General features: G+C 37.3%; 2 protein-coding genes across 2 annotated transcripts in view; both read right to left on the reverse strand.

Moving 5' to 3' along the window:
* Window positions 1–13,175, reverse strand: part of trit1 (tRNA isopentenyltransferase 1) — a 58,780-nt gene extending 45,605 nt beyond the window's left edge. The window contains exon 1 of the mRNA XM_056480263.1: window positions 13,020–13,175. Coding sequence (XP_056336238.1) covers window positions 13,020–13,166 — 147 coding nt within the window. The 5' untranslated portion in view covers window positions 13,167–13,175. The remainder of the gene's footprint in view (window positions 1–13,019) is intronic.
* Window positions 13,176–19,693: 6,518 nt separating this feature from the next.
* myclb (MYCL proto-oncogene, bHLH transcription factor b) lies at window positions 19,694–25,087 on the reverse strand. The gene is made up of 3 exons (XM_056479969.1): window positions 24,755–25,087; window positions 23,696–24,288; window positions 19,694–21,832 (listed from the first exon to the last, which is right to left on the reverse strand). The coding sequence occupies exons 2-3, from the start codon at window positions 24,261–24,263 to the stop codon at window positions 21,186–21,188; spliced, it is 1,215 nt and encodes a 404-aa protein (XP_056335944.1). The 5' UTR covers window positions 24,264–24,288; window positions 24,755–25,087; the 3' UTR covers window positions 19,694–21,185.
* Between the last annotated feature and the right edge of the window lie 1,204 nt (window positions 25,088–26,291).

Below are 26,291 nucleotides of genomic sequence, written 5' to 3' on the forward strand. Positions count from 1 at the left end.
ATCAATATTGTGCATAATCATTATCATGACATACTTAAAGAGCTATTGAATAGCCGCTTATGTCTAATCTGGTTTATTGTCTTCTAGGTGATAATTATTAGTCCAAGAACTCTCTCAACAAGATGCTTTTATTTTGTACTAATGTCATATTGACAGAAATTGTATTGTATATTAAGTGATGAATGAGGAAAATGATGACTATTTTATCTGTATAAGAGGTGGAAACTAGTCTCTCCAACACTGTACCTTCTACTACAGTTTTTACGCCCCAAACAGAGAGTCATTTACTCGCCAGCATCTCTCCATCCATCCTTCCTCTCCTCTAGGAATGGCTCAGTGAAGCCAGACTAATAAATCATTCACAATGTCGCTCTTTCCCCTCGCTTTAGCGCTATCAAGCAGTCATCATTTGTGGAGGCTTTCTGAAATCGCACCGCACTCAACACCCCACCCACAAACTAACCCACTTCCGCACCTCATTTCAGGGAGGACAGAGGAGGGCGTCAAGAGAGATGAGCAACAGAGAATAAATGAGAGACGTCACTTGAATTTCTCGCTTCAGTCTTAACTAAGAGATGAGTTTAACTGGATATCAGGAAGATATCGAGCACTGACAAGGTTTCATAGACGCCAGGATGAATACAGACGTCACAGCGGGCATGTGCTGTGCCGCCAGTCCTAGGCGGCCAGACAGGCTGACACAATTGGATTTTCATTCATTCGGCTCAAATTGAATTTAGCTGCTGGTGTGTTTGGCAAAAGGGGGGAAATGGTTCCTTCCAAAAGCATTTAGCGCCTGAGCAAACAGAGACTAACCAACTCCGCACTTCAATACATAATAGGTCACATTGACCCTTCTCTTATAATCTGTGTGATTAAATTAGGTTAAAAATAATTTATGTTTACAGTTGTGGTACTGTCAGAAATAAATATTCAATAAAAACAAACTTGTGTGTCTACTAGGGTTGTCAAAAGTATTGAGTTTGGTACCATATGGTACTGAAAAAAAAAAGTCAATTTCCTGCTAACATTTGAATGCTGAAGAGTGGGAAATGGTACTGATTGGTACCAAACTTGATCCTTTTGAAACATCTCTACAAACTAGATTGTCAATGTAAAAAACATCTTTAAACACAAGTAAAAAATACTATGTAAAAAAAACATTTCTTGTTAACATTAAGTGTACAAATTATTAAAGTGTAGACTTAATAAACATTGTAAACAGTGTATTAAATCAAATGTAACTTAATATAATTTTAGCTTGTTCAATGTGTCAACATCATAATAGTATTTTGTATACTCATTTGGTAATGAACTCGATACTTTTGACAATCCTAGTTTCTGGAAAATGTGGAAAAACATCTTTAAACATAAATATAAAAGTACGATGTAACAAAAATATGACATCAAAACATTTATTTGTTTTTAAGTGTAATTTAATATTTTTAAAAAAGTTTGTTCAATGCAACAATACCATAAAAGTATATTTAAATACACTGAAAGAAAACTGGTTTACAAAGAGATGAAGCAAGAAAAGGAAAGATGTTAAACATCATTTACTACTAGTAGAGCATCAGATGTAAACAAAATTTTTTTTTACATTAACTGTCGGATAAAGCAACTATAAGGCTGGGCAATAAAATTGGTATCGGTATGTATTGACCGAACACCATTGTCAATATCAAATAAAAAAAAATTAAAAGTTCGTCATGAAGTGATATAGTATTATTAAAATGTGGCTACAGAGCATGCACCTTGGAAGAAATGCCAGTAAGCTTAGGATGAAAGTTTGTCATTTCCAATGGAGGTGTACGACACTCATATGGGAGCGATGCACACATGTTATGCAAGCGCCGCACATGTGACGGGTGCAAATTTTCCAGGTGCACCTATTTGAAAACATTAACTTTTTTAGATTCATACAAGTAGAACTAACCAATCATCCAAACACTGCAGTGCTTTTTACTTTTCTCCGTAAACTTGTATTGGAGCTGCAGCATTGGTTTGTCCGTTTGTCATCCTCTGAGAAAACGGTTGATGGTCGCCTAGTTACAGAAAGACAGCAGGGGAGCGCGAGCGCAAAGTGCATTGAAAATGGTGAAGGAAACTACACGTTCGCACTTGTCACTTAAGGTCAGAATAACAACACATGCGAAAATGAGAGCGGTGGCTAGCAGCAGTGAGGAGATTGTTCCAAAAAAAAGGATGCAAGGATGTCGGTAGAGTGGCTTTTTGGTTTCTTTTCTTTTGCATCCTAGCTATTAGCTTCCCATCTGAAAGCTTTTTTTTTAGCATTGTGGTAATGTAGTCACCCAACTTTACAACTTGTAATGTTGCAGTATGTATTTGAATAATGATGGTTAGTTCCTTTACTTGAAAGCTCAGATTTGATTGTCATATTTGCTTTTGTTTATGGAGTTTGAGGTTTACTGCATCATTATTATTCAGTTTGCTCTGATTGTTCAGCATTTGCACTTTACCATTGCACACATATTGTCACATTTTATTTATTAGGTTTAACAGTCTCTTTAACACTTGTTTATTTTTATTTATAAAAAGATCTGATATTTTGCTTAAATATTTTTCTTTTTGACTATTAAAACTATTTGCCATAGTAATGTTGGTAAATTTAAATAAAAGTTAAAAATTTCAATATATAAAAAAAAAAAATTCTATAATTATTGATACCGAATAATAATATGGATACCGAATAATATGAAACATGATATTGTGATACATTTTTTGCAATATTGCCCAGCCCTAAAAGTAACTATACATGATTAAAGCTCTAGGAAAGGATTTGAAAATCAGACTCAACTCAATAATCTCTAGGTATTGTTCACATGGCAAGGCCCCTGTGGGTTTCCAATGCTGTCTATGCAGTTTTTAGACAGCAGCTTCTGTCTGCTTTGAGATCTGATCTATTAATCCTCAACACAGAGAGATGTTAGGGTGAACAAGTGTTCATATAGATGAAACACCTATTCAAAGAGCTAAAGGGAAAAAAAAATGCAGTAACGAGACAAATGCTTTAAAGACCTGAGTCCAGCGGAGTATTCAAATCAGGCTAATAAATGATTCTCTTTGAATTATGGTTATCATGTGAAACAGGACAGCACAGAGGAGTCAAGGCCTGTCATTTGTCATGCAGGGAAAGTTACTGGAAGTGAATGAGAGGCAGCAAATCCTTTAGAGTCCAAATCGCCTTTAATGGAGTGTTAACATCATGTCATAAGGTTAAATAAAATTCATGTAAACAGTTATTGAATACGTGAATGGACGTTCAAGGCTCTTGCGGAGAGGTGAAATCGCTGGTCGTCAGAGAGAATAAAGATCAAGTGAAAGAAAATGTTTCAGTCAAGCTGCATTTATTAGAAAATCTACAGCTTGAGCTAAAGAGCAAGTAGCTGCTGGACCCTAGACTGATACTGATAGAAAATAAAGATGGTTCACAAATTAAAAATCTAATTAGAAACACTTCCAGTGACACTCTCCTGCAATCCATTTTGGCAAGTGTTGCAAAGATGTTTATGCACACATTTAACACCAAACCTGGGGTCGTTTTAGTGCATTTGCTGAAAGCACAGATGCAATTATCAGAGTACTAGTTCTTGAGAACATCTTGTGAAACCTGCTGCTACTGACTCTGAATTAATTTAAACAGGTGCTTACAATTGTGTACATGTATTCAAAGCAGAGATGTCCAAAAGTTGCCTAGTGATGACCTTTGGTTTGGCTCACCATGAACGCATATTTTAATTTCAGCTTTTTTGCTTAGAAAATCTGATTAAGTCTCAGCTTAAAGAGAGAGTATGTCAGAAATTTCAAGTATTTCATACAAATTTAGAAAAAAAATAATTAAAAATCAATTTTAAATTTCTGAGGTTTTTCCAAATCCAAGCAAACAGTTTGCTCCAAAATTGACAAAAAACAGACCCAAACTCCCAAGGTTATATTGGTTGTTTATACTGGACAATTTCAGGATTCCCAGTTCGTTTGACAAGAGTGCTCCGAATCGGGTCAAGGCACGGTTCAGTTGGCCCGCCCTGGCCCGGTTGGAAGAGGTGCGTCAGAGCACAGTTCGGTTGGGCTTTAACGCAGTACACTTGTAGTGTCAGTGCAAAGCGTGCCTGAGCGCGAAACTGAAGATGCGACGTCACTTTTAAGAGACTGTTTCATATTGATTTATTAATCATTTTTACTTTTCAATGAACGCAAACTGTCATAGATTATCAGATGCAAACTCCTCGCTGCACATCAGCTGGACCTTCAGTAAACCTCCTAATACCTGAAGCACAAGGACTTTTATGATAATTTTACTGCATTAATTTTAAAATATTTTACTGCATGTTACTGCATCCCAAACGACTAAAAATAATACAAGACGATAAAACTAAAGCAATCTCTACTGTGCTGAGTAATATTGCTTCTCTTTCTGTTAAATTGAACATTCGCACCATCGATGACATAAGGGTGCTCAGGCTCGGAAGGTAAAATGGGAGGGGGGACAATCACACTTCTATGTGGTTCAAGGCAACTGTGCCTAGTGCGACACCATCCCTCAAAGCCTAAACTGTATTAAATTAAACTGTAGCTGTAAATTTAAATTAGGGACGAAGAAAATAGATTTTTTATTTATTTGCGTTTTAATGCCATTTCAGCATCATTGGCTATATATTCATGGACGCAATGCTAATAATTACTAAAGTAATTTACAAACATAATGGTTCATAACATTTTCAATTAATCAATGATAAAGATTCTAAAATCTAAGAGACACCATTTATAACACTTCCTTTAAAATAATTTCTGAACAAAAACATTTTTAATATGTTTTAAAAACATACATTCTATTTAAAAATGTTTTATAGTCAGAATATTCTAACACAAGTCACAATTTGGTTTCTCTTCACCTTTTCAACAAATATGAGTGGGTAAACCATAGGAAGTAGAGGATTGCAAACATGCTTCTTTATATAAAGTCATCAATTTTAAATCAGTAACCTGTAAGTAATATAGCTTTTTTTATTTCGGTTTGAGTTGTTTTGGCCACAAGATGTCAGTCCCGCTGACAGTCCCCCACAGACCACTGTTTGTTTCACAGCCAAAAAGAAATGGGATAGATGGAATAGCAGCACAAGTGAAGACAGCTAAAGATGTGGTGTATATACATGCAAGATATGTGAAGTGGGGTACGCCAATCACTGTCATGCTGTCTTTTGTTATAACTGATCCAAATCATATCAGCTAATATTCTTCAGATGTAATATTAGCAGTATTTACTACAAGAATCTGGGGTTCACTGAAGTTACGCAAACAGCTGTCAATATCGCGTATGACTTTCTACTATTTGAATAGCCCGGGAGTATATTAAATGCAATATTTTACGTAACTTGTAGTAAGTATAGATAACGCGGATCCATCTGAACACACATGCTGGAGATTTACTGCAGATTACACATCTGTCATTAGTGACAAATGCACATGGAAATTACATGCAACATATCAGCTCTACTATTAATTTATAATTATAACGAAACGTACGTGTACTCCATGGTAGTGCTGGGCCGATAAACAATATTATTTCGAATCGTGATAAAATTCGTTGATAACAATAAGCACTGCACTTTTTTTAATTCTATAATGATCTAAGAGCCAATCATAGCAGAAATGTACAGCAATAGGAATCTAGCAGTGTGTTGATATTAGAGACGCAGCAAATTTTTGGCTGCCAAAAATGGTCACCTACCGAAAATAGGTTATGCTATTTAAAGGACCCTTAAATTTTTGTGGCTTCAGTTATTGTTGGGATACTCTTTTTAATCTGGAAGCATTAACAACTGATATCTTTTTTTACATTAATATCAATATTATATGTTTAATATGGAAAATAATTGAGATTGCATTTTTGCCATATCGCGCAGCCCTACTCCTTGTTTATTTAAATAATCTCGAAATAGATCAGGAGAATCAATAAGTCAGAAGAGTATTTTTTTGCGACAGAAGGCAAACAGTACTTTAGTACAGGTGCTAAATTTCTCTTGTTGATTGGTTTAATAACAATAAAAGTACTGCATTAAACCAATTTTATAATCCTATTATGAACACTATCACTGCTCTATCAAACCTCGGCTACTCCGTGTTATTTGTTCCCATTCTGTACAATTGGGCTACATTCATTTAGCAAGTCTTGCATCTCAAACATGACAACAGCATGTGTGTCCGGGTTTTCCCCGAGTGTCCCATTTCACTATTATCCATGTTACCATGATACCTTTAAACCCTTTGAGTTGCTTTTACACTGATCAAAAGCTGACACCAGCAAAGTGTAGTAGGAATCAGTTCTGCATCGGTTAGCTCAAACAGCCACGAAAGTCCATTAATAACTGTTCACGTTGATGTCTCGGAGTCCTTCGCTTTTTTGAATGGCCTATTAAAAAGGCCGCTGGGATCTGGAAGATCTCATGTGAAAAGCGGGATGCCCTAAGCACCTAAAATCCCTTCTTGCTTTTCTCCCGTTACAGCCTTTGTGACCTCAGTCCGGGTTCCCATGATCAGTTTGCTGACCCAAGGTCCATTGAACCTTGCCCTCCCTGACCTTTCCTGCTCAATCCAACAGCAAGAATTTGGGTACAAGACTTCAACAGACCATTATTCAGATACTCATTCCTAACCTGACCGCATGAACAATCGGTCACTCTCTCGACTTAGTCCCATTCTATCCTGCCGTACAGTACTGCCATTCAAAATGTAAATAGTGTCCTGTGTAAGCCGCATGACCACTGAATGTCCAATGAAAGCTTCTGCGCATAATAGGCGTGTAGGCACCAATTCAGCATGTCAATAGCAGCTTCCCAGCAGCCTTCCTGAAACAGTGATCAGACTTCAACAAAACAGCCCAACTCACCCTTGCACAAACTTGCATTTTCTATCTGTGAACAAACGCAACGCTTTTCGAAATACTATATGAATGTAAAGCACACATTTACTAGAGAACATTCTCATTGATTCTGTGTGTTTCTTGTAAAGCTTTACACCAGCAAGGGGTCTTGGAGGAGGCAGCTTGCTGCTCAGTGTGTGAGCAATGGATGTGACTGCACTGCAGCACAAGGGGAGGAATTTTATTAGCGTAACCCAATTAACTGCACCAGGTGACAGCCATGCCATCCTCAATAGAGCAATACATCCTCAAGGAGGCCACATGAGGAAAGGACAACCAGAGTTTCACATTTTCTATGGAAAATATAAATGGCGTTTGCCTTTATAAAAAGGGGTATGGCCACATTACGGATGGTCAAAATAGCCTGGCACCACATTTGAGCTTCCATAGGAACTAGGGCTGTGCGATTGTGGAAAACAATTGCAATTTCTGTCAGATATTGGGATTGCGATTTGATTTGCAATTTAATTTTGCTGTCAAGCTTCAGCTCAATAATCTGTAGGCTGTAGCAACAATTCTGTGACAGCTCTTAAAAATTACCTGTTTTTGTTTGGTGTCTGTGACTTTGAAACCAAGATATTCCCATATTTCCGATGTCATGTTTTTCTTTGATATTAATTTGTCTATTAACGCTTCTGAAGCAGCAGACGCCATTATCCCAATTGTCCGCGCTTTCCTGTCTGTTTTTTTTTTGTGGGCGTTCCGCAGTTGTGCAATTCTGATTGGGCAGAATGAAAGTGTGCTCAATCAATTGGCTAGTAAGACTATCAAACACTGACGGCAGTCATGCATTTGCTTTGGGCGGGGGAAATTAAATAATACATCTATATTTCATATCAGAGCCTCTTGCGATTATCTAATCGCAAGGTTTCAAAATGCAATTGCTATTCAATTTCGATTAATTGCACAGCTCTAATAGGAACCAATGACATTTGCTCCTGCGCAAAGCAGATATAACTGAGCTCTCATGTTTGCTGATCAACGGTTATATTATGGCTGCACAATATAACACTTGAGCATCGATAATCGCAATGTCCCATTGCAGGATATGAAATGTTGAATTGGGATTATAGTTGATCAGCACAACAGTTGAGAATTAGACATTTTAACTTCGTTTTAAGCATTCAGGTGCAAAAAAGTAAATTTGTAACTTTAACGATAAATTATTTTACTGAATTAATACAATGAAGACTAGTTAGTGATGTTTTACATTCCATTGTTCAGTTTCCTTACCTGAATACTGTTTGACTCTCCGGAAAACTATAAAGCACTGTTTATTTTACTTTTTTTCATTGCTCTGTTGTATTTTTGTTTGCAATTTGTTTATTTTTTATACATTTTTATACACGATTCACACCTTTGCAAAATCCTAATATAAATCATTAATAATTTCTTTCCAACTAGAGCTATTTAAGCCATCTGGTGAAATTGTTTACATATCACAATATATATATATATATATATATATATATATATATATATATATATATATATATATATATATATATATATATATATAAATAAATGTAAAATAAATAAATAAAAAAAAAACTGAAAAAATTATATTTCGCTATGTCAGATTTTTTCTAATATCGTGCAGCCCAAATTTATATGCGTAAATATCTCAATTTATTTAATTTTGACTTTGGAACTTTTACATTTTGGGAAATAACTTTACTTAAAGTTTTTACTTAAAGGATAGAAAATTTATTGGAAATATCACATGTAATGACAACACTCATTTCTGTTTTAACGAATCTCTGGTGTTTTCCAAATAAAAACTACAGTTTAATATTAGCACAGCATACGTGAAGCTTTAGTCATGTCCAAAGCCCACATATGCAGGACAAATTGTGCACCGATGATCAATAGTAACTGTTAGTGAAGTATGAGCAACAGCAAGACAGGCTTGACTTTGCAAACAAACCAATTAAGTTACAAAGCAGCAAAAAAAAAAAAAAAAAGGTCTTGTTACATTTCTAAAGGAAGCTATATAAAACAGCACTTTGACGATGATGTAATCTGCATTTAGAAATGTAATTGGTGAACTAACATAATTGTAACTATCCTCGTCAAAATACTTAAATGGCGTGTCCTGACACACTTTAAACTTCAACCCATTAAATACAACTACATCCAGTTCAAGATTGGGAATGGGCCAAATTTCCACATCCTGAATAATACTTTAATGTATGATTAAACTGACCCAATTTCAACAGCAGAAAAGTCCCTTTCTACTGAGAATAATAGACAAGCCTATATGCAAATGTGGTACCAAACCTTCACTAAGCCCACCCCCTGAGTTCCCAGGCCTTGTTTCCAGGGGCCCTGAGAGGACAAAAAGAGTCCATGCAGCCAAAGTCTTTTTATGTGTTACAAACACAGATTTGGTGCAGGATGTAGTACATCAGCTGGTTCACCTGATTCTTGTTGCAAAGAGCTGAATGATTTTGTAGTAAAACTGCAATTGCTAAAACGCAAATGCAATGAAACAATAAGGCTTCATTGTAATTTCTCAATAGAACGCAGTGCTTCACACAGACTTTACTTGGGTGGGACACCCAGGTATATTGACAACAGTCCAAGTATATTTGGTGGTGACAAATGAATAATACTATTATCATCATGCTTTTACACTTTTTGTTGTATCCGCCCAAGAAAGCCAAACACTTGCGATTGATTAACCAATGGAAAATCTTCTCTCGCTCCGCACCGGACCGCACGTTTCCTACTGCTGGTTCCGTCAACACTCACACAGACCATCTCACGTGCTCTGCAGACCCACAGAGACATGCCTTTTGCGCCAAAATGAGTCCGACTGTAGTTTCTGAATCTCCTAAAATATCCAGGATTCGAGTTTTACTTTCGTTTTCTAAAGTTGGCACTATCTATAGGCGTTTTTGGGTTACCTTTTTGCAGCAGACTGCGCGCGCACAGCTGCGAGAGAAACAATAAATGATTAATCATTTAATAAACGACTCAGATAAACTTTACTATATACCCAGAGAGAACAAAATATACTGCTACAAAGTATTTGTACACCATTATAGAAATGGTTAATCAACTAATTTGTCTAATTTATATAATCTACACTTTTTATTCTTGTAATTATTATCATTTTGAACAATATTTTTATTCCTTTTTTCTGTTATTTATCATTTTCTGTATATTTAACTAATTTAATGATGTTAATATATTACATGCTTTATAAATATCTAAAATGCTTTGGCAATACTGTACAAAATGTCATGCCAATAAAGCAACTTTAGAGAGAGAGAGAGAGCAGCCTTTACCTGTCAGGGTGTGCACATGGCTCCCAAGTAGCATAAAAGTAAGAGAAATAGTGGATTTCTTTTATTTCAACAGGATTTTTAAATAACTTTAACCCTTTGAAAAGATGTATAACAGTGTCATAATAAATAAAAATTTAGTTAAAAATCTATTTTTTGTTTTAAAGGTGTTTCAATCTGGCTACCACCGCAAGTATATTTCAAACCAGTGGGAAGCACAGTAACATGCAAGAACAATACACGGCCACAGTAAACCAGATAAATCCAGCAACCATGGGCAAGCACATTAATATTTACCACATAATTAGCCATAATTGGCTACTTTCGGAGAAGTTAAGGGTCAATAAACTACATTTTCTCAGATTTTAACAGACGTTTGTTTCACACACAGCATAAAAAGACAGATTGGCAGTTCTGTTATGTTTTATCTTCTGCATTTACAATCTGCACTGTTGAAGTCACAATAAGTAATTCGGAAAAAGACCACAGTTTTATGGGATGCATCAGTCTCTCTAAAACAATGAATAATAATAATAATAACAACAACAATAATACTAATAATAATAATAAATTACAAAATTGTGTTTTGGAAATTCTGAAAAATTGCCTACAAAATGATAGCGCTTGCAAAATTGCTTGTTAATGAATGCTTTGAAAGATTGTTAATCTTGTTTTGCAATTGTATACATGGTAAATTACCCTTTGAGAATAACTTTCATTTTAGATGAATTACACTATGTAAATAAGTGGTGACAAGAAATTATTATACATTTAATTCTCACTGAATAACTTAACCAATGTATTTGTTCAAAATGCCAATTCAGTCATTAATGAAACATCTAAAAGTATTTCAAATCAAAGAAACATGAGAGAGTTTCATGCAAACTGCACAATTCTAAAACTGAGAATCATGATTTCTTTTAAACAACAACAAAAAAAAAATTGTGCGCAATGTGTATGTCTGTCAAACCTTTATGGACAAAATAAAGCCTATCATTTCATATTATGCTCTATTGTTTATGTTGTGGTGTCACAAAACACAGTTTATGATTATACTTTTATACCCAGCGCAATATTACCCACCATTACAGGGATGCAAACAGAAACATTAATCATGAGAAAGTTGCAATCTTAAAAGTTCAATTATTACATTTTATTTAGTTTTTTTCTTTTTATGTAGAACCTGCTATCATTACTTTTTGAAAGGTGTTTTATTTTATTATTTATTTTATATTTTACATTTATATTCAAACATTTGCCCTTATATTTTAAATAGCGATAAATAGGAGCACATATAATTAGTAAATTTGAGTATATTCTTTAAAATGTAAAAGAAATCATCCTTTATATGTGGTTTATCTATCTATCTATAATTTTTTTTTTACAGAAATAGTGTTATATCATGATATCAAACACAGGGTTTCATAATCCAGGGTAAAATTGGTGTCAATCTGAAGCATGCTTCTAAATTATAAAAGTGAAATGCTTCTTTAGTCAGGGTTAAAAAAATGATAATAAACAGAGGAGGTTATTTACTGCAAGTCATATTCTAGTAACATAAAACCACAACAACAATATTTAAACAAGCGAATTTTGAAAATTACTACAACTACTGCATAAAGTAAAATTAAAAAACGTTATATAAAATAAAAAAATCCTCAACACTGACCACTGAAGCAGCCACCTGACATTAACCACTGACAGTAATTGAAAAAATACTGTTGTAATCTAAAGTTGTTTTTTTTTCTGCATTAAACATTTAAGTAAATATTGTATTTTTGCTAATACTATTTTTAGGAGGGTCTTTAAATAAATAAATAAAATAGAAAGAGTATAAATGCATGTTTCCAATATATTTTTCCCAACATGCTCCCCTTGAGGTCGTATTTCATCTGACTGGCTCAGAACCACAAACATGGCTGACTTCTAATCAAGGATTTCAAGGAGTACTTAAAGTCACTGCAACTCATAGGAATGCTAATAGACAGCTTTCTCTAAATATTCTTCTAAAAAGACTTTAATACAGTCTGGCACAAGATGGTGAACAGGAGTTTCATAATACATCATTCACACTGTTATGCAACATGCCTTACTGTGCTCATGCTAAAGACATCTCCGGCTTTAGTCAGAAGTATTCACACAGAACCAAACACAATCTTTCAAAATTACAGGCAGACTACATGATCCCATGTGACAAAACGTAATTTGAGATAATAAAACCATTTAAACAGATGAGGTCATAATACTGAACAAATCACGACCTTCTAGATTGAATCTAAAACCATCTAAAATAAGTAAGCAGTTCTTACATGGTTGCCATAAGCCTAGGGACAGTGACAAATGTGATAAAACTCGAAAATATGATTAGCTTTATGATAATTTTAGGAATTTTGATCGCGTGGATCATTGTCAAAAATGGCGACCAGTGAGGAGCACGAGGAAATAAAATAATTAGAAATCGACAAAACGAACATGATGCACAGAGCAAAACATCTAAACAACGTTTAATTCAACTTATTTTCAAAAGAAAAGCAATTATTAGCATATGTACACAGTTTAGAGTCCAAAAATGTTTGGCCTACTGATGTTCTTTTAATGCGACATAAAACATCCTGCGCTTACATCTAAACCAAATCAAAGCCTCCATAAAATCGCGATATTCTTCATAAACAATTACATATTTGATTTTACAGTTGTACTGTTTCAGAATTACCTGTCATTTATTAATCAAAATGCCCTTTCAAGTGCTAGCCTGTTTGATAGATGATGCAGCAGATTGCTCCACTCACCTGCATGGAATCGGCGCTTATAATCTCCCCATTAAGTCGTTTGCCGATCTCGATAGCCAGTTTAGATTTGCCAGTTCCAGTGGCTCCTAAAATCACCACTAAAGACGGCCTGATGCCTTTCTGGAGTACACGCGTGGCGGCCGCCATGACAGCAAGCTCTCAAGTCTCTGGCACGATCTACGCATGCGCGTTGACTACGCTGTGTAGGAGGGAAGTGTTTCCAAGCAACGAAACCTGTTTCTATAGGGACGAGATTGAAGGATTCAATTATAGCAGGTACGGCAAGGCAAGTGTGTTTCATTCAGAAATAGGACAAAAGTTCATACAATCAAACAAAAGTACTTGGAAAACAGGAGACATAATATAATATGGACAATGAAATAGCACTGCTTGGTCCAAACATAGAAGAAGCAGGTACATTTATTAAAAAAAACATATACTTATTGCTGTGAATAGGTGATAATAATTATTACAAAATAATTAGCAATAATAATGAATTATTTGAATAATACTAACGTTACATAGATACATTAGATGTCGCCTACGCTATTGTTGTTTATTGGAAGAAACGCGTCAATAGAGCCGCCATTTTAGTACAGGGTAGCGCTCCTTTGAAATGAATGTGGGACCAAGGGGCAGTGGAGCACTGTGGCCATCCAGAGCCAGAGATATATCCATATACATATATCTATGATCGGGAGTTTTCCCGGAGGTCAGTATGCAAATATTTTTTAAATTACCAAAGTTATAATTTTACATCACTTTCTACACTGATGGAAGTGAACTGACGATCATTCCTGACAAAGAGGGATGTGTGCATGGAAATGTATTATCCTCCCTCCCTGTTAAATTTGATCTAATTCATGTCCTGAAACACACCCCCTCTACCGCTTTCACTTCTAATTCTAAAGGAGGGAGCGATTTGTTTGTGCATAAATCTCCGTTATGAACGACTCGTTCTCCTAGCCAACAATAATACAAGTTTCTAGCACCGCAGCATCTTGTTGTCATAATTCATTTACATTGTTTGAGTGCGAGTTGGTGCTACTTTGCCTTAAAGTGCAGTAGAGACTGTATTGTTATCAATAACGTTACTTGTTTAGCACAAAATTCTGTAACATACAAAATCGTAAAAAAACAACGAAATCTTACCTATGAAATGTTCTGCCTTTATGCTTTGTTTTCTTTGTTTACTCGTTGCTACACCCGTACACAGCGCTAAAATCTAGCATCTTTAGATTGGCTTAAGTCTAGACTAGTGCAGTTGAATGACATTTGTGCTGGGAGCACTGTACAAATGTGGCAGCGCTATTGACGCATGCTCAGGGTCCGTATGCAATATCTAGTGTGCGATATGCTAACATTATAGAACTGTTAGCAATATAGCATAGTATTCATTCCTATTCATCATGATTTCTATAGCGCTTTTACAATGTAGATTGTGTCAAAGCAGCTTAACATCTTAACAGCTTAAGTTCTAGTAACTGAAACTGTGTCAATCCAGTTTTTAGAGTTGAAGTTCAGTTTAGTTCAGTTCAGTGTGGGTTAGTTTTCATTGCTGAAAGTCCAAACACTGAAGAGCAAATCTACTGATGCGCAGCTTCACAAGTTCCAAACCAAGCAAGCCAGTGGCGAGGAACAAACTTCACCAATTGACGAAAGTGAAAGAAAAAAACTTGAGAGAAACCAGGCTCAGTTGGGGTTGACCATTTCTCCTCTGGCCAAACTTCCTGTGTGGAGCTGCAGTCTATGTGCAGGAGGCTGGAGAACACAGGACGTTCATCGTAGAGAACTGCAGGTGTAAGTTGGTCACTGGCGGGTGTTCAGGCTGGCCCACGGGTTCAATGCGGAGACTCGTCTGTCACTGTGGTCTGTCAGGAATCAGTCTCACGCTCTCCACTCCTCCATGATCACTGCAGCGTCAGCTCAGGATATGGCGTGGTCCAGGATTATGGATACCTTGGCATCATTTCTTCACATGTCTTGGAAGAGAGTATTTTTTTATTGTATGTTAGCAGAAAACTAAAAAGCTTCTCGTTTGTGAACAACAGATTCAATTACAACACTCGCAGAGATGGAGTTGGTGTGAAGCAATATTTAGAGAGAAGGGAAAAAATATGAGCTTCATCACGTTACATATTTATATGCGGGTATGTATGTTTACACAACAGTGATGCACTTTAAACAAGGGAAAGTTTTTTTGTTTTTATTACTTTGTGCTTTTCATAACTTTTATAGATACAAAGTTGTTATCCCATTTACATGAATCAGCAAAAAATATTAAAACACTGTAGCTATTACTCATGCTAGGCTAGCACTGGCCATATCACTTAAAAGATAAAGTGTAGTCTGCTATTATTGTTTTGGCTGTGAAGATTTCCTGCACATGGATGGCGATTGGGGCCAAAAGTATCTTAAATATGCATAGACCTTCATGCCTGATGTATGTTTGTCACATACATAAATATAATATCAAATACAGCCCTTTTTTGGCTGTAGGTGTTTGTAATGTTTTCAAAGGGTCAAACTGTGCGCTTTGTTTAAAAAAAATGGCCTAGATCACCCTCCATACATGAATGTCTATAGACTTGTGATTTAAAATGAATGCAACTAGTTATATGTATATAATTACAATCTGTATCATTACACAATATACACTACCTGACAAAAGTCGTTGTTGTTGGTCAAGTGTAAGAGCAACAAATAATAACTTGACTTGACTAGTTGATCATTTGGAAAAGTGGTTGAAGGTAGATTTTTCTGAATCATCTGTTGAACTGCATCACAATCATCACAAATACTGCAGAAGACCTATTGGAACCCACATGGACCCAAGTTTCTCACAGATATCAGTCAAGTTTAGTGAAGGAAAAGTCATGGTTTGGGGTTTCAGTATGGGGGTGTGCGCAAGTGTGTAACAACCGGGTGGGGGATACATCCCCCTCACTTTTAGAGACAGACAATTTAGAAACAAGTGATTAGAACATTTAGAAACAAGCCCCTGGGCATGCGAGAGATCTGCAGAGTGGATGGCAGCATCAACAACCTGAGGTATCAAGACATTTGTGCTGCCCATTACATTACAAACCACAGGAGAGGGCTAATTCTTCTACAGAATAGCACTTTTTTATATACTTTTCATAAAGAAGGTCAAGGTGCTCCAGGATTGGCCAGCCCAGTCACCAGATATGAACATTATTGAGCATGTCTGGGGTAAGATGAAGGAGGCATTGAAGATGAATCTAAAGAATATTGATGAACTCTCGGAGTCCTGCAAGAATGCTTCTTTGTCATTCCAGATGACATTAATAAGTTATTCTATTCTATACTGAACATTATTTCTGCTAAGTGACAAGACTTTTGTCTCAGCAAAGTCAGACCTTACTGTCCTAACTAAATAATTAAAACTCAAGGCATGATCATGTTTTATTTTGGTAAAATAAGCATAATCTAGAGGCCTTTACCTTTCATATAAGCCAATTATGATACCAAATGATCAACTAAGTCAAGTTATTATTTGCTGTTCCTAAATCTTTTCCGTTCAAAAATGTATGCTGTTTATATTGTTCAGCTTTGAATATTTTCAATATATAATGGTCATGCAACGTCATACAGAAACTTTTAAAATATAAATAATTCATTCATTCATTCATTTTATACCGCTTTTCTGGGGCCTGGTTGTGGGGGCAGCAGTCTTAGGAGAGAACCTCAGACTACCCTCTCCCCAGACACTTCCTCCAGCTCCTCTGGGGGGATCCCAAGGCATTCCCAGGCCAGCCAAGAGACATAGTCCCTCCAGTGTGTCCTGGGTCTTCCCTGAGGCCTCCTCCCGGTGGGACATGCCTGGAACACCTCCCTAGGTAGGCGTCCAGGAGGCATCAGAAACAGATGCCCGAGCCACCTCAACTGACTTCTCTTGATGTGGAGGAGCAGCGGCTCTACTCCGAGCGCCTCCAGGGTGTCAGAGCTCCTCACCCTATAAGACTATAAGGGTGCGCCCTGCCACCCTGCAAAGGAAACTCATTTTGGCTGCTTTTAGCTGAGATCTTGTCGTTTCGGTCATGAGTTATGACCCAAAGCTCACGTTCCATCCTTCCCTCACTTGTGAACAAAATCCCAAGATACTTGAACTCCTCCACCTGGGGTAAGGTCTTTCCTCCAACCTCGAGATGGCAACTTTATCCGGTGGAGCACCATGGCCTTGGACTTGGAGGTGCTGATTCTCATCCCAGCCGCGTCGCACTCTGCAGCAAACCACCCCAGTGCATGCTGAAGGTCCATGTTCGATGAAGCCAACAGAACAACATCGTCTGTTAATAACAGAGATGAAATCCTGTGGCCCCCGAACCAGACCCTCTCCAGCCCAAAGCTGCTCCTTGAAATTCTGTGACAAAAGGCAGTCCAACATGCACTGGAAACAAATATAAAATAATATTAATATTTTTTTAAAAGTAATTTAGGCCAGAGGTAATCTGAAATAAGTAATCTAGATTACGTTACTGACTACAGCTTTCATGATGTAAGTTGAAATTAAAGTAACAAACCACATTTTTAATGATATATTTTTTAATTATTTTATAAATTATAATTAGTAAAAATACCATCCAACGGGAAATTAACACTATTTCGTGTATACTCATCAGTGCTGAAGTTGACCTGCATTCAGACTTTAGTAGGTTCAATTTAGATCATTTTAAAATAATGTGAGCTCTAATAACACAGTGATAGTTCAATAGTGTACTCTGCCCTTATTAAAATAATCCGCTTTGAGTTTTTACTCACATCTGATAAGTTGGTGCAGCTTTAAATCATTTAATGTGCAGCTTTGACAACACTGTTGACTTCAGCAGGTCGACTTGTGCACCTTCCGGAAGAACGCGGGTATGAATAGCTCTCTACCGTCTCTATGGCAACAGAGTGTTCTGCACCAAGGAAAAGAGAGATGCTCGTTGCCATGGCAAAGAAGGGCACTACGACGTGTCAACTAAAAGCGGCTTGCGCTAATGAAATGATCAAATCCAGTTCACACACTCATACAGGTGTTGATGGAGGAAAATAGCTCTTATTCCACACACTACACACTGGCAGATGTCAAAGCTAAAGTTATTTCAAAAAGCAATCATTGCCAATCTATATCAGTAAACTACTGTCAAAAAAATATGAAGACACGCTTAAAGTTTGAATTCAGCTATATATATCATTATTTTCTCACCTTGAATTGACTTTCATTAATATTCAATATTCCAATATTCTCTTCAATTGCAGCTTTTCTTGTGAAAGTCAGTGAGGTATCTCATGTTGTGTTTCATGTACATGTTTGGAACAACATTCAGGCGAGAAAATAATGAGGGAATCTCTATTTATGGCAACAGACATATTTATGGTAACAATAATAAGATATACAGGTAAAAAATAAAAATGAACATTTCTTGAAAATTCTCTGAATAGACTTTATTTACTAGGTATATGTTAGAGCAAAGGGGTGGCACGGCGATGTAGTGGTTAGCACTGTTGCCTCACAGCAATAATGGTTCTAGTCCCAGTTGGCATCTTGAAGTTTGCATGTTCTCCCTGTGTTCACATGGGTTTCCCTCATTGTCCAAATACATGCGATATAGGTGGATCAGGTAACAAAATTGACTTGTGTATGACTGTGAATGTGAGAATGTATGGGTGTTGCCCAGGCTTGTGGCTGGAAGGGCATCTGCTGCATAAAATATGTCCTGGAATAGTTGGTGGTTCATTCCGCTGGGGATCACCCCTGATAAATAAGGGACTAAGCCAAAGGAAATTGAATGAATGAATGTTTAAGTAAAATGTTAATATTTGTTTTATTCTATATAGGTCTGAGAATATTTCTCCCACATTTAAAACTAAATTATTGTCATCTGGAGCAGTGTTTCTCAACCATGTTCCTGGAGGCCCACCAGCACTGCATGTTTTGGATGTCTCCTTTGTCTGTCACACCCATTAAAGCTCTTTCAGTCTATTCTATAATGAGCTGATGATCTGAATCAGGTGTGTTTGGTTAAGGAGACATGCAAAATGAGCAGAGCTGGTGGTCCTCCAGGAACGTGGTTGAGAAACACTGATTTAGATATTTTTTGACAGAAAACTGACAGTTGGTCAGCAACATACATAACATTCAGTTTATTATAAGCACATCGATACTTATAGGGGCGTCACGGTGGCGCAATGGTTAGCACAATCGCCTAATAGCAAGAAGGTCGCTGGTACAAACCTCGGCTGGGCCAGTTAGCATTTCTGTGTGGCGCTTGCATGTTCTACCCGGGTTCGTGTGGGTTTCCTCCGGGTGCTCCGGTTTCCCCCATAAGTAAAAAAACATGCGCTATATTTGAATTGGGTAAGCTAAAATTGTCCGTAGTGTATGGATGTTTCCCAGTGATGGGTTGCAGCTGCAAGGGCATCCGCTACGTAAAACATATGCTGGATAAGTTGGCGGTTCATTCCACTGTGGCGACCCCAGATTGATAAAGGAACTAAGCGGAAAAGAAAATAAATGAATGAACAATACTTATAGTTCTAGTAGTTATCTGTATAAATGGTGTAAAATTTGAAAACATTTTTATAACTTTTTTTGGCTTAACTGGCGTATCCAACCAAATCTGAAAGCATTGTGTTGAGCATTTAAAAACTGAAGACAAACAACTGGATATGATTTGAACTGAATTTATTTATTGTTTATCCAAATTGGAGTTTATGTATAGGCTTATGAGGTACAGAACACAAAGTGCTTAGACAACGCTGCTGCCATTCTTCTCCCAGTATGACACCTGACAACATGGGATGAACGTGAAAAACCAAAATAATAAACAAAACAGTGGGTTACTGGTGGCATATGCGCCCTGCTATCAGGTACTTTTTTTTATGGAGCATTTTTATGGCCATACAGTTTGTACAAACAGAAGTCACCTCAATCAATTACTGGTGATTGCTGCGAAACGGCCTTTATTGATGTTATTTGTTTCTACAAAATGACAGTGTGCGTAAACGTCAAATTATAAAGTCACAAGTAAGCATACGCCACCAGTACAACCATATTAAATAGAATCAAAACAATGATACAATCAATTCTGTAAGAAAATATAATTAGTACAAAACTTCTTTCAGCATTTATTCTGCCACAAGAGCTATAACAAGCCAAAGCAACTTCAGAACACAAGGTAATAGGCAGTGAAAACAGCATAAAGTGGCTAGTGATGAAAATGAAATGATAGTGTTATTAAACTTTTTGATTTTTTTTCTTTTTAACTTTTCTTAACAAAAATAGAAATTTTGAGATATTCTTGGGAAGGCGGCTGGGCCAACCGAGTTTTAGGACAAATGACAGAAAAATAGAAAATAAAGTCTATTAACAGTGCTGATTTTCCTATTCAAAACACAAAAGCATGTATCTTTTTACACAATGTCCTGTACATTACTGTTATTATATACACGTATGTCCAAAGAATATGCCACAGTTTATATACACTGCAAGGCTGTGCTGGACACGGTCCTGAATGTTCAAGATAAGAATAATATACAAGAACAACGAAAACAGAGAGAAAATAATCATGGAACTTAATGCAACAAAGTAACAGTGATGCAACTTCCTGTCTGTTAAACTTACTGTCATCATGTGGCAATGGGGGCGCACAGCTCTCATTAAATTTGGGTTCATTTGGGTAATAAAGCACTAGAAATGGAGAATTTAAATATTTAACCACAAAATTCAAGATTCTGCCACCAACAAACCCTTGACGGTTTAGAAGATCAATTACACATGCATATAAATTGCTACATTTCAATTAACGCCTAAATAGGCATGCTAATTTAATGAAATAATACTTCCCCGCCCAAATACTTTAGCATAAATGCACAAATTTACACACATTCAGGATTTAAATCTTTGAATTACAAATGAAAACGACCTCTTTGGAAAAGTGTTTGAAACTTGGTAGGGTCCACCAGTACCTCAGCTTCCGTAAGTACGTCTTTCCCCTCCCCCGACAACTGCGAAGGCAAATGTGCAAAGAACGAAAACTGAAGAACTAATCTGAAAATATAGAGTCTATTCCGTTAAATATCCCCATGTTTACAAAAAAAATTATAATAAATGCAGCTCTACAAAGTTCCTATTGAAAACATGGTCGGACTCATCGAGATTTAAGCACGTTTCAGTTCCGCGAGTCTCCGTAGTAGCTGCTGTTGCTTGCTTTTCAGCTGCTTCTTCTCCTGGGCCTTCTGTTTATCACTGACATGCAGCGTACGAAGATACTCTGTTGCCTTAGTCAAGATCACAACTTTGGGTGTCTTTGGACAATCAACCAGGCCTGGGATTTCATCCCGTAGTGCCAAAAAGCGCGAGCGAAGGTCATTGCGTCTTTTGCGCTCCAAGAAGTTGTGCGTCTTCCGCTTGTCTGTGTCCTCACAGTCAGAACTCTGAGGGCTGGATGGTTGCGATTTGAGGTGGTAGGATGTATGTGTGGGTGAAGCAGAGACAGTCGGAGACTGGGCAGGGACTGATGGGGAAGGTAATGGACTTTTTCGTTCTGGGGTTTGAGGCATTGAAGCCAATCGTGGCTGTGTGATTTCTTGACGGATTTTTTTGCGTGGCGGCTCTTCCTCAGGATAACTGTCAGGGGAGCGGGCGGCATAGTTGTGCTGCTGCTGGTGAATGGAGATGTGGAAACGCTTCATGCAGGGATCGTGCGGATCTGCGCGAACAGTGATGGTCACTGGCTTGCGGGAATTCACCAAACGAGACTTGTTCTGTTTATGTTCCACCGTCACCACATCAATCTCTTCGTCATCTGCAAGAACAGAAAGAATTGTAAACCATTATTGATTGACTGTAGACAGATGTTTGAGAGGGGTCTGGATGCAGACTTGATAAATTAGCAATGGTTATTAATGGACACACCTAACCCCACCCCTAACAGTGACGTCACTAGCTCCATTGAGTGTCTGACATTGCAAGTCTCAGTTTGCAAAACCAAGTCTGCATACAAATATTATGGAGATGATTTGCAATTATGTTATATTTACGCACTGATTACACTTGGTATGATGATGCATTTTGGTTGATCAGACCACGAGTAGATTAAAGTAGATTGTCTAATTTCAAACACTTCTGAATTTCTTCAGTGGAAGGTTTATGTATGAGCCTTTACAGATTTTTCAATCTTCTATTGGAAAATAAGCAATTTAGATATGAATGTGAAAGAAACAATATCTCACAGCCATAAAAACTTCACCAAACAACATCTTCAAAACAAATGTACAATTTGAGATGGAAAACTTTATGTATAGACTTGATAGAGAAGTTCAACATGGCCTGTAATATTAAAGAATTAGAGAAGAAAGCAAAATGAGATGCTTCTCTCAAAACAAAGGCTGTTTAAAAGCATTACATGATGTCAATCATTAAACCAATCCTGTTTAATGCGTTTTTGACAGCGTCCGGGAGTGGTTGAAAGTAGACAGTTTAGAAGCGTTTAAGACCCTGTATAACCCTGTATTGAGAATTTGTGATTGGATACACAGGAATGCATCTTAATAGGAGATATAAAAGGGCTTTGCATGGGCCCCAAAACTATGAATTGGAATTAGGTTTCCATTCATCATCTTTTCCATTTATTTCCTTAATCTCAACAAGAGGAAAGCAAATGATGCTTTGATCTGCCACAATGAACTTTGAATCACCTCTGATCTGTATTTTGATAAGAAAAGCATCTGTTCAGAGTTCCCCCTTCTCTGATTTCCAGCACAGAGCCAAATAATGCTAACAGATATTCACCATTAAAATAAAAAAAAAGTATAGTGTTATTTATTTATTTATTTATACACACACACACACACACGCACACACACGCACACACACGCACACACACACACACAAACTCAAGCGAAGTATTCTGTGAATGGGATCAAGTGTTGATCTGCAAACTAGTGACCACAGTATGACTGCACAAACAAAAGCTGATTAAACATTCTTGATTAAAGTGATAATTTTCATTCATTCTTTTATGAATGTGTCCCTAATAGAACTTATACGAGTAACTCTACTATGGCAGCTTTAAATTCTGAATGTTCTTTCATGGACAATTAAGTGGCTATGAACGCTTCAGGATTCAACTCCCCATATTATTGTTGTTTTTTTTCACTGCTGATCACGCACTACTACTAGGCACCACCCACAAGTAAAACAATTTCTCCTTTTGTTTTAGTTGGGGAACGCTGAAGCTCAGCACATTATTGCATTCCACACATATTAAAGATGAAATGCCAAACTAAATCCCATGGCACCAATGAAACCGTTCTACTCAAGCATGACAGATCTGGACACGAATGAATAGCAGTATCATGACATAAGGATCGGTCAGGTGTCAAAACGAGACGTCAACACAGCTACAGATTCTCTGCCTTTATTTATTTGCTTGAGTTTCTTCAGTTGAACACAAAAGAAGAGATTTTGAAATATGTTGGAAACCACCATCGACTTGCATGGCATTCGTTTTAGGTTTTCAGCTTTCTTATAAATATCTTCTTTTGTGTTCAACAGAAGAAAGACCCCTAAATGTTTGGAACCACTTGAGGGTGAGTCAATGTTCATTATTTTTGGGGGTGAACTGTCTCTTTAAGCGAGTGCTCAAAGTCAACAGTCTCTTGCTTACCAGAGGAGTCGGTGCGAGATTCTGACCCGGACGACACCTGTTTCTTGCAGCTGCTGCTCAGGGGGAAAGTAAGGACAGCTGCTGGATCCACGCAATCTGTCGCCAAGCTGTTGAGAGCAGGCACGTCCGCAGGGACGCACTGCGCCTTGCCGGAGAGTTTGGACTGCGCCGAGCAGGACAGCCGCTCGCTGACAACTTTCTCCAGCTGCTGACTGGCGGAGAAACTGCTCCACATACAGTCCTGAATTATGATGGAGCTCAGGTTCTCCAGAGTCTCCTCCGCATTGAGTTTGCACAGCCCCTCCTGCTCGTCGTCCTGTCCCAAAAATTGGGACACCCACTCCAGCCTGTCCCCCGGAGATGGACCGCTACCTTCCAGTATCCTGACAGGCGACATGGGCGGGGTTGGCACGAGCTCGAATTTCTTCCAAATGTCCTCACTCGGTGCGGTCGATTTGAAAAAGTCCTCATCCAAGTTGTGGTCGTCGTAGAAATAGTGCTGATATTGGTCGTATTCCTCCATCTCCCACTTCTTAATTCGCGACGCGCTCGCACTGATTCCTGGCATTGGTGTCCTCCTTAGAGATCAAGATCTGAAAACCACAATTGATCCGCTTTTAAAAAACAATCCGATCTTATGGTGCTTTGTGTGAGATGATTAGCTTAGAGCACTTCATTTTATTTCAAGAGAGCTTAAGCGTTTGACCCTTTTAATAAATAATGTTGTTAATATTAAACCCTGCTGAATAACATAAATGAATTAGCCTACATATGAAAATATGCAAGCAAACATGCTATTATACAGAAACTATTTAAATGCATAACTCGATGGTATATAAAGTGTTTGGTCTTCATGCTGTTCTACTTTAGGCTACAAAACTTAAGTTTCGCAACATGCTTCTATTACATAACACAACTATGTAATATGTAAGTGCTTCTATAGCTAGCTACTACTGCCATACTGTCCTCGTAACTTGCTCTGCTGGTCAGCAGAATCCTCAGCTTTCTCCTAAAACGATTGAGTCAAGCAATTGAATTATTTCTTAATTAAACGCTTACCGTAATGCAGAGCAGAGTCAGAACGTTGCGTGTCATTTGAGACACGAAAATGTTACCGGTGAGCTCCAGACAAATGTTTTGCACGGAAAGCTTTCATGTCAACAAGTTAATAAAGCGTCGTCAGCTGTGTGCTCAGTAAACCGGTGTTGTGTTCGCTTTTCCAGGTGTGGTTTTGTATCATCCGGTTGTTGTTTATAAGTTGAGTGGCGAGGTCGTCAGCTAGATTTGCAGTCCGCTTCTTCATGAGAATTTCGCTTCCCTCCTCGCTCTTTATAGCGACAGTGTGATCCTTTCTCAAGCCGCGGCTTGCGCTCAGAATGGACACCTGAAACGAGTACCCCAAAGTAGTGGGTGTATTTGCATACTAGGCGGGTGATAGTGCGTTAACCACGCCCCTCCTTAAAGAGACAGGACCTACTACAGAGGTTCATTCGCGCTTTGGGCGAGAAAGGATACATTCAGAGGATGATTGAGAAAAATTTGCATGGACCTTGCTGTTTACGAGTGGGAGAGACTGTAGTGTTATAACTCTTACTCAGCTCAACGGCTATATCTATAGTATATATCTATAAGTAAAATATACCATCATCCATATTAAAATGGGTGGTTCTTTTTTCTCAAAAAGTGGACCTTATCGCAGTCATTCATCCCATTTTCTATTAAAGTATGAGGTTCAAACACTGCATTTTAGTGACATTTAATACTGCACTTTACCACACTTTTTGATGCAACAAAAATATTTCCTACATTTTTGTCAGTGCTTACCATACTATTTTATGTTCAAAAATATGTTTATTTACATATGTTCATTACGTTATTGCAGTTTTATTAATAATGTAATTAGATTATAATTTTACATTTCAAACAAAGAAATATGAAAAAAATACTTCATTAATAATAATAATTCATTCATTCATTTTCTTTTCGGCTTAGTCCCTATATTAATCTGGGGTCGCCACAGTGGAATGAACCGCCAACTTATCCACATATGTTTTATGCAGCGGATGTTCTTCCAGCTGCAACCCATCACTGGGAAACATCCATACACACTCATTCACACACGTACACTACGGACAATTAAGCCTACCTAACTCACTTATAGCGCATGTCTTGGGACTTGTGGGGGAAACCGGATCAACATAGGGAGAACATGCAAACTCCACACAGAAATGTCAATTGACCCAGCCAAGGTTCAAACCAGTGAACTTCTTGCTGTGAGGCAATCGTGCTACCCACTGCACCCTAATTTTTTAAATGCTAATTTATTATCATCTATCATTAAAAAAACAAAACAATTAGGAATCTGTTTAAAATTATTAATTGTTTGTTGTTTTAAATTAAAAACTGTAGAAGGCAAATAACAAACTAGTCAGCTTATTTCCAAAGATTTAGTCCATTTTAATTATAATTAATGATTAAATTAGTCTAAAAGCCCTCTTTTATCGGTTATTTTCACAATTGATGATGGCATACTGTCAAAAATGGGACAAATGAGCTCATATAGGGGCCAAATTCATTTTTTGAATTTTTTCAAAAA

Source organism: Danio aesculapii, chromosome 19 (assembly GCF_903798145.1).
Source record: "Danio aesculapii chromosome 19, fDanAes4.1, whole genome shotgun sequence".
NCBI classification, from domain to species: domain Eukaryota; kingdom Metazoa; phylum Chordata; class Actinopteri; order Cypriniformes; family Danionidae; genus Danio; species Danio aesculapii.

What these genes read in the sequence shown, in the direction of transcription:
- myclb (XM_056479969.1), bottom strand. Translation starts at nt 24,263, where the DNA reads ATGCCAGGAATCAGTGCGAGCGCGTCGCGAATTAAGAAGTGGGAGATG. An exon ending in ATCTCGCACCGACTCCTCTG is followed by an intron (nt 21,833 to 23,695) that starts GTAAGCAAGAGA and finishes CTGTTCTTGCAG; the next exon opens with ATGACGAAGAGATTGATGTG.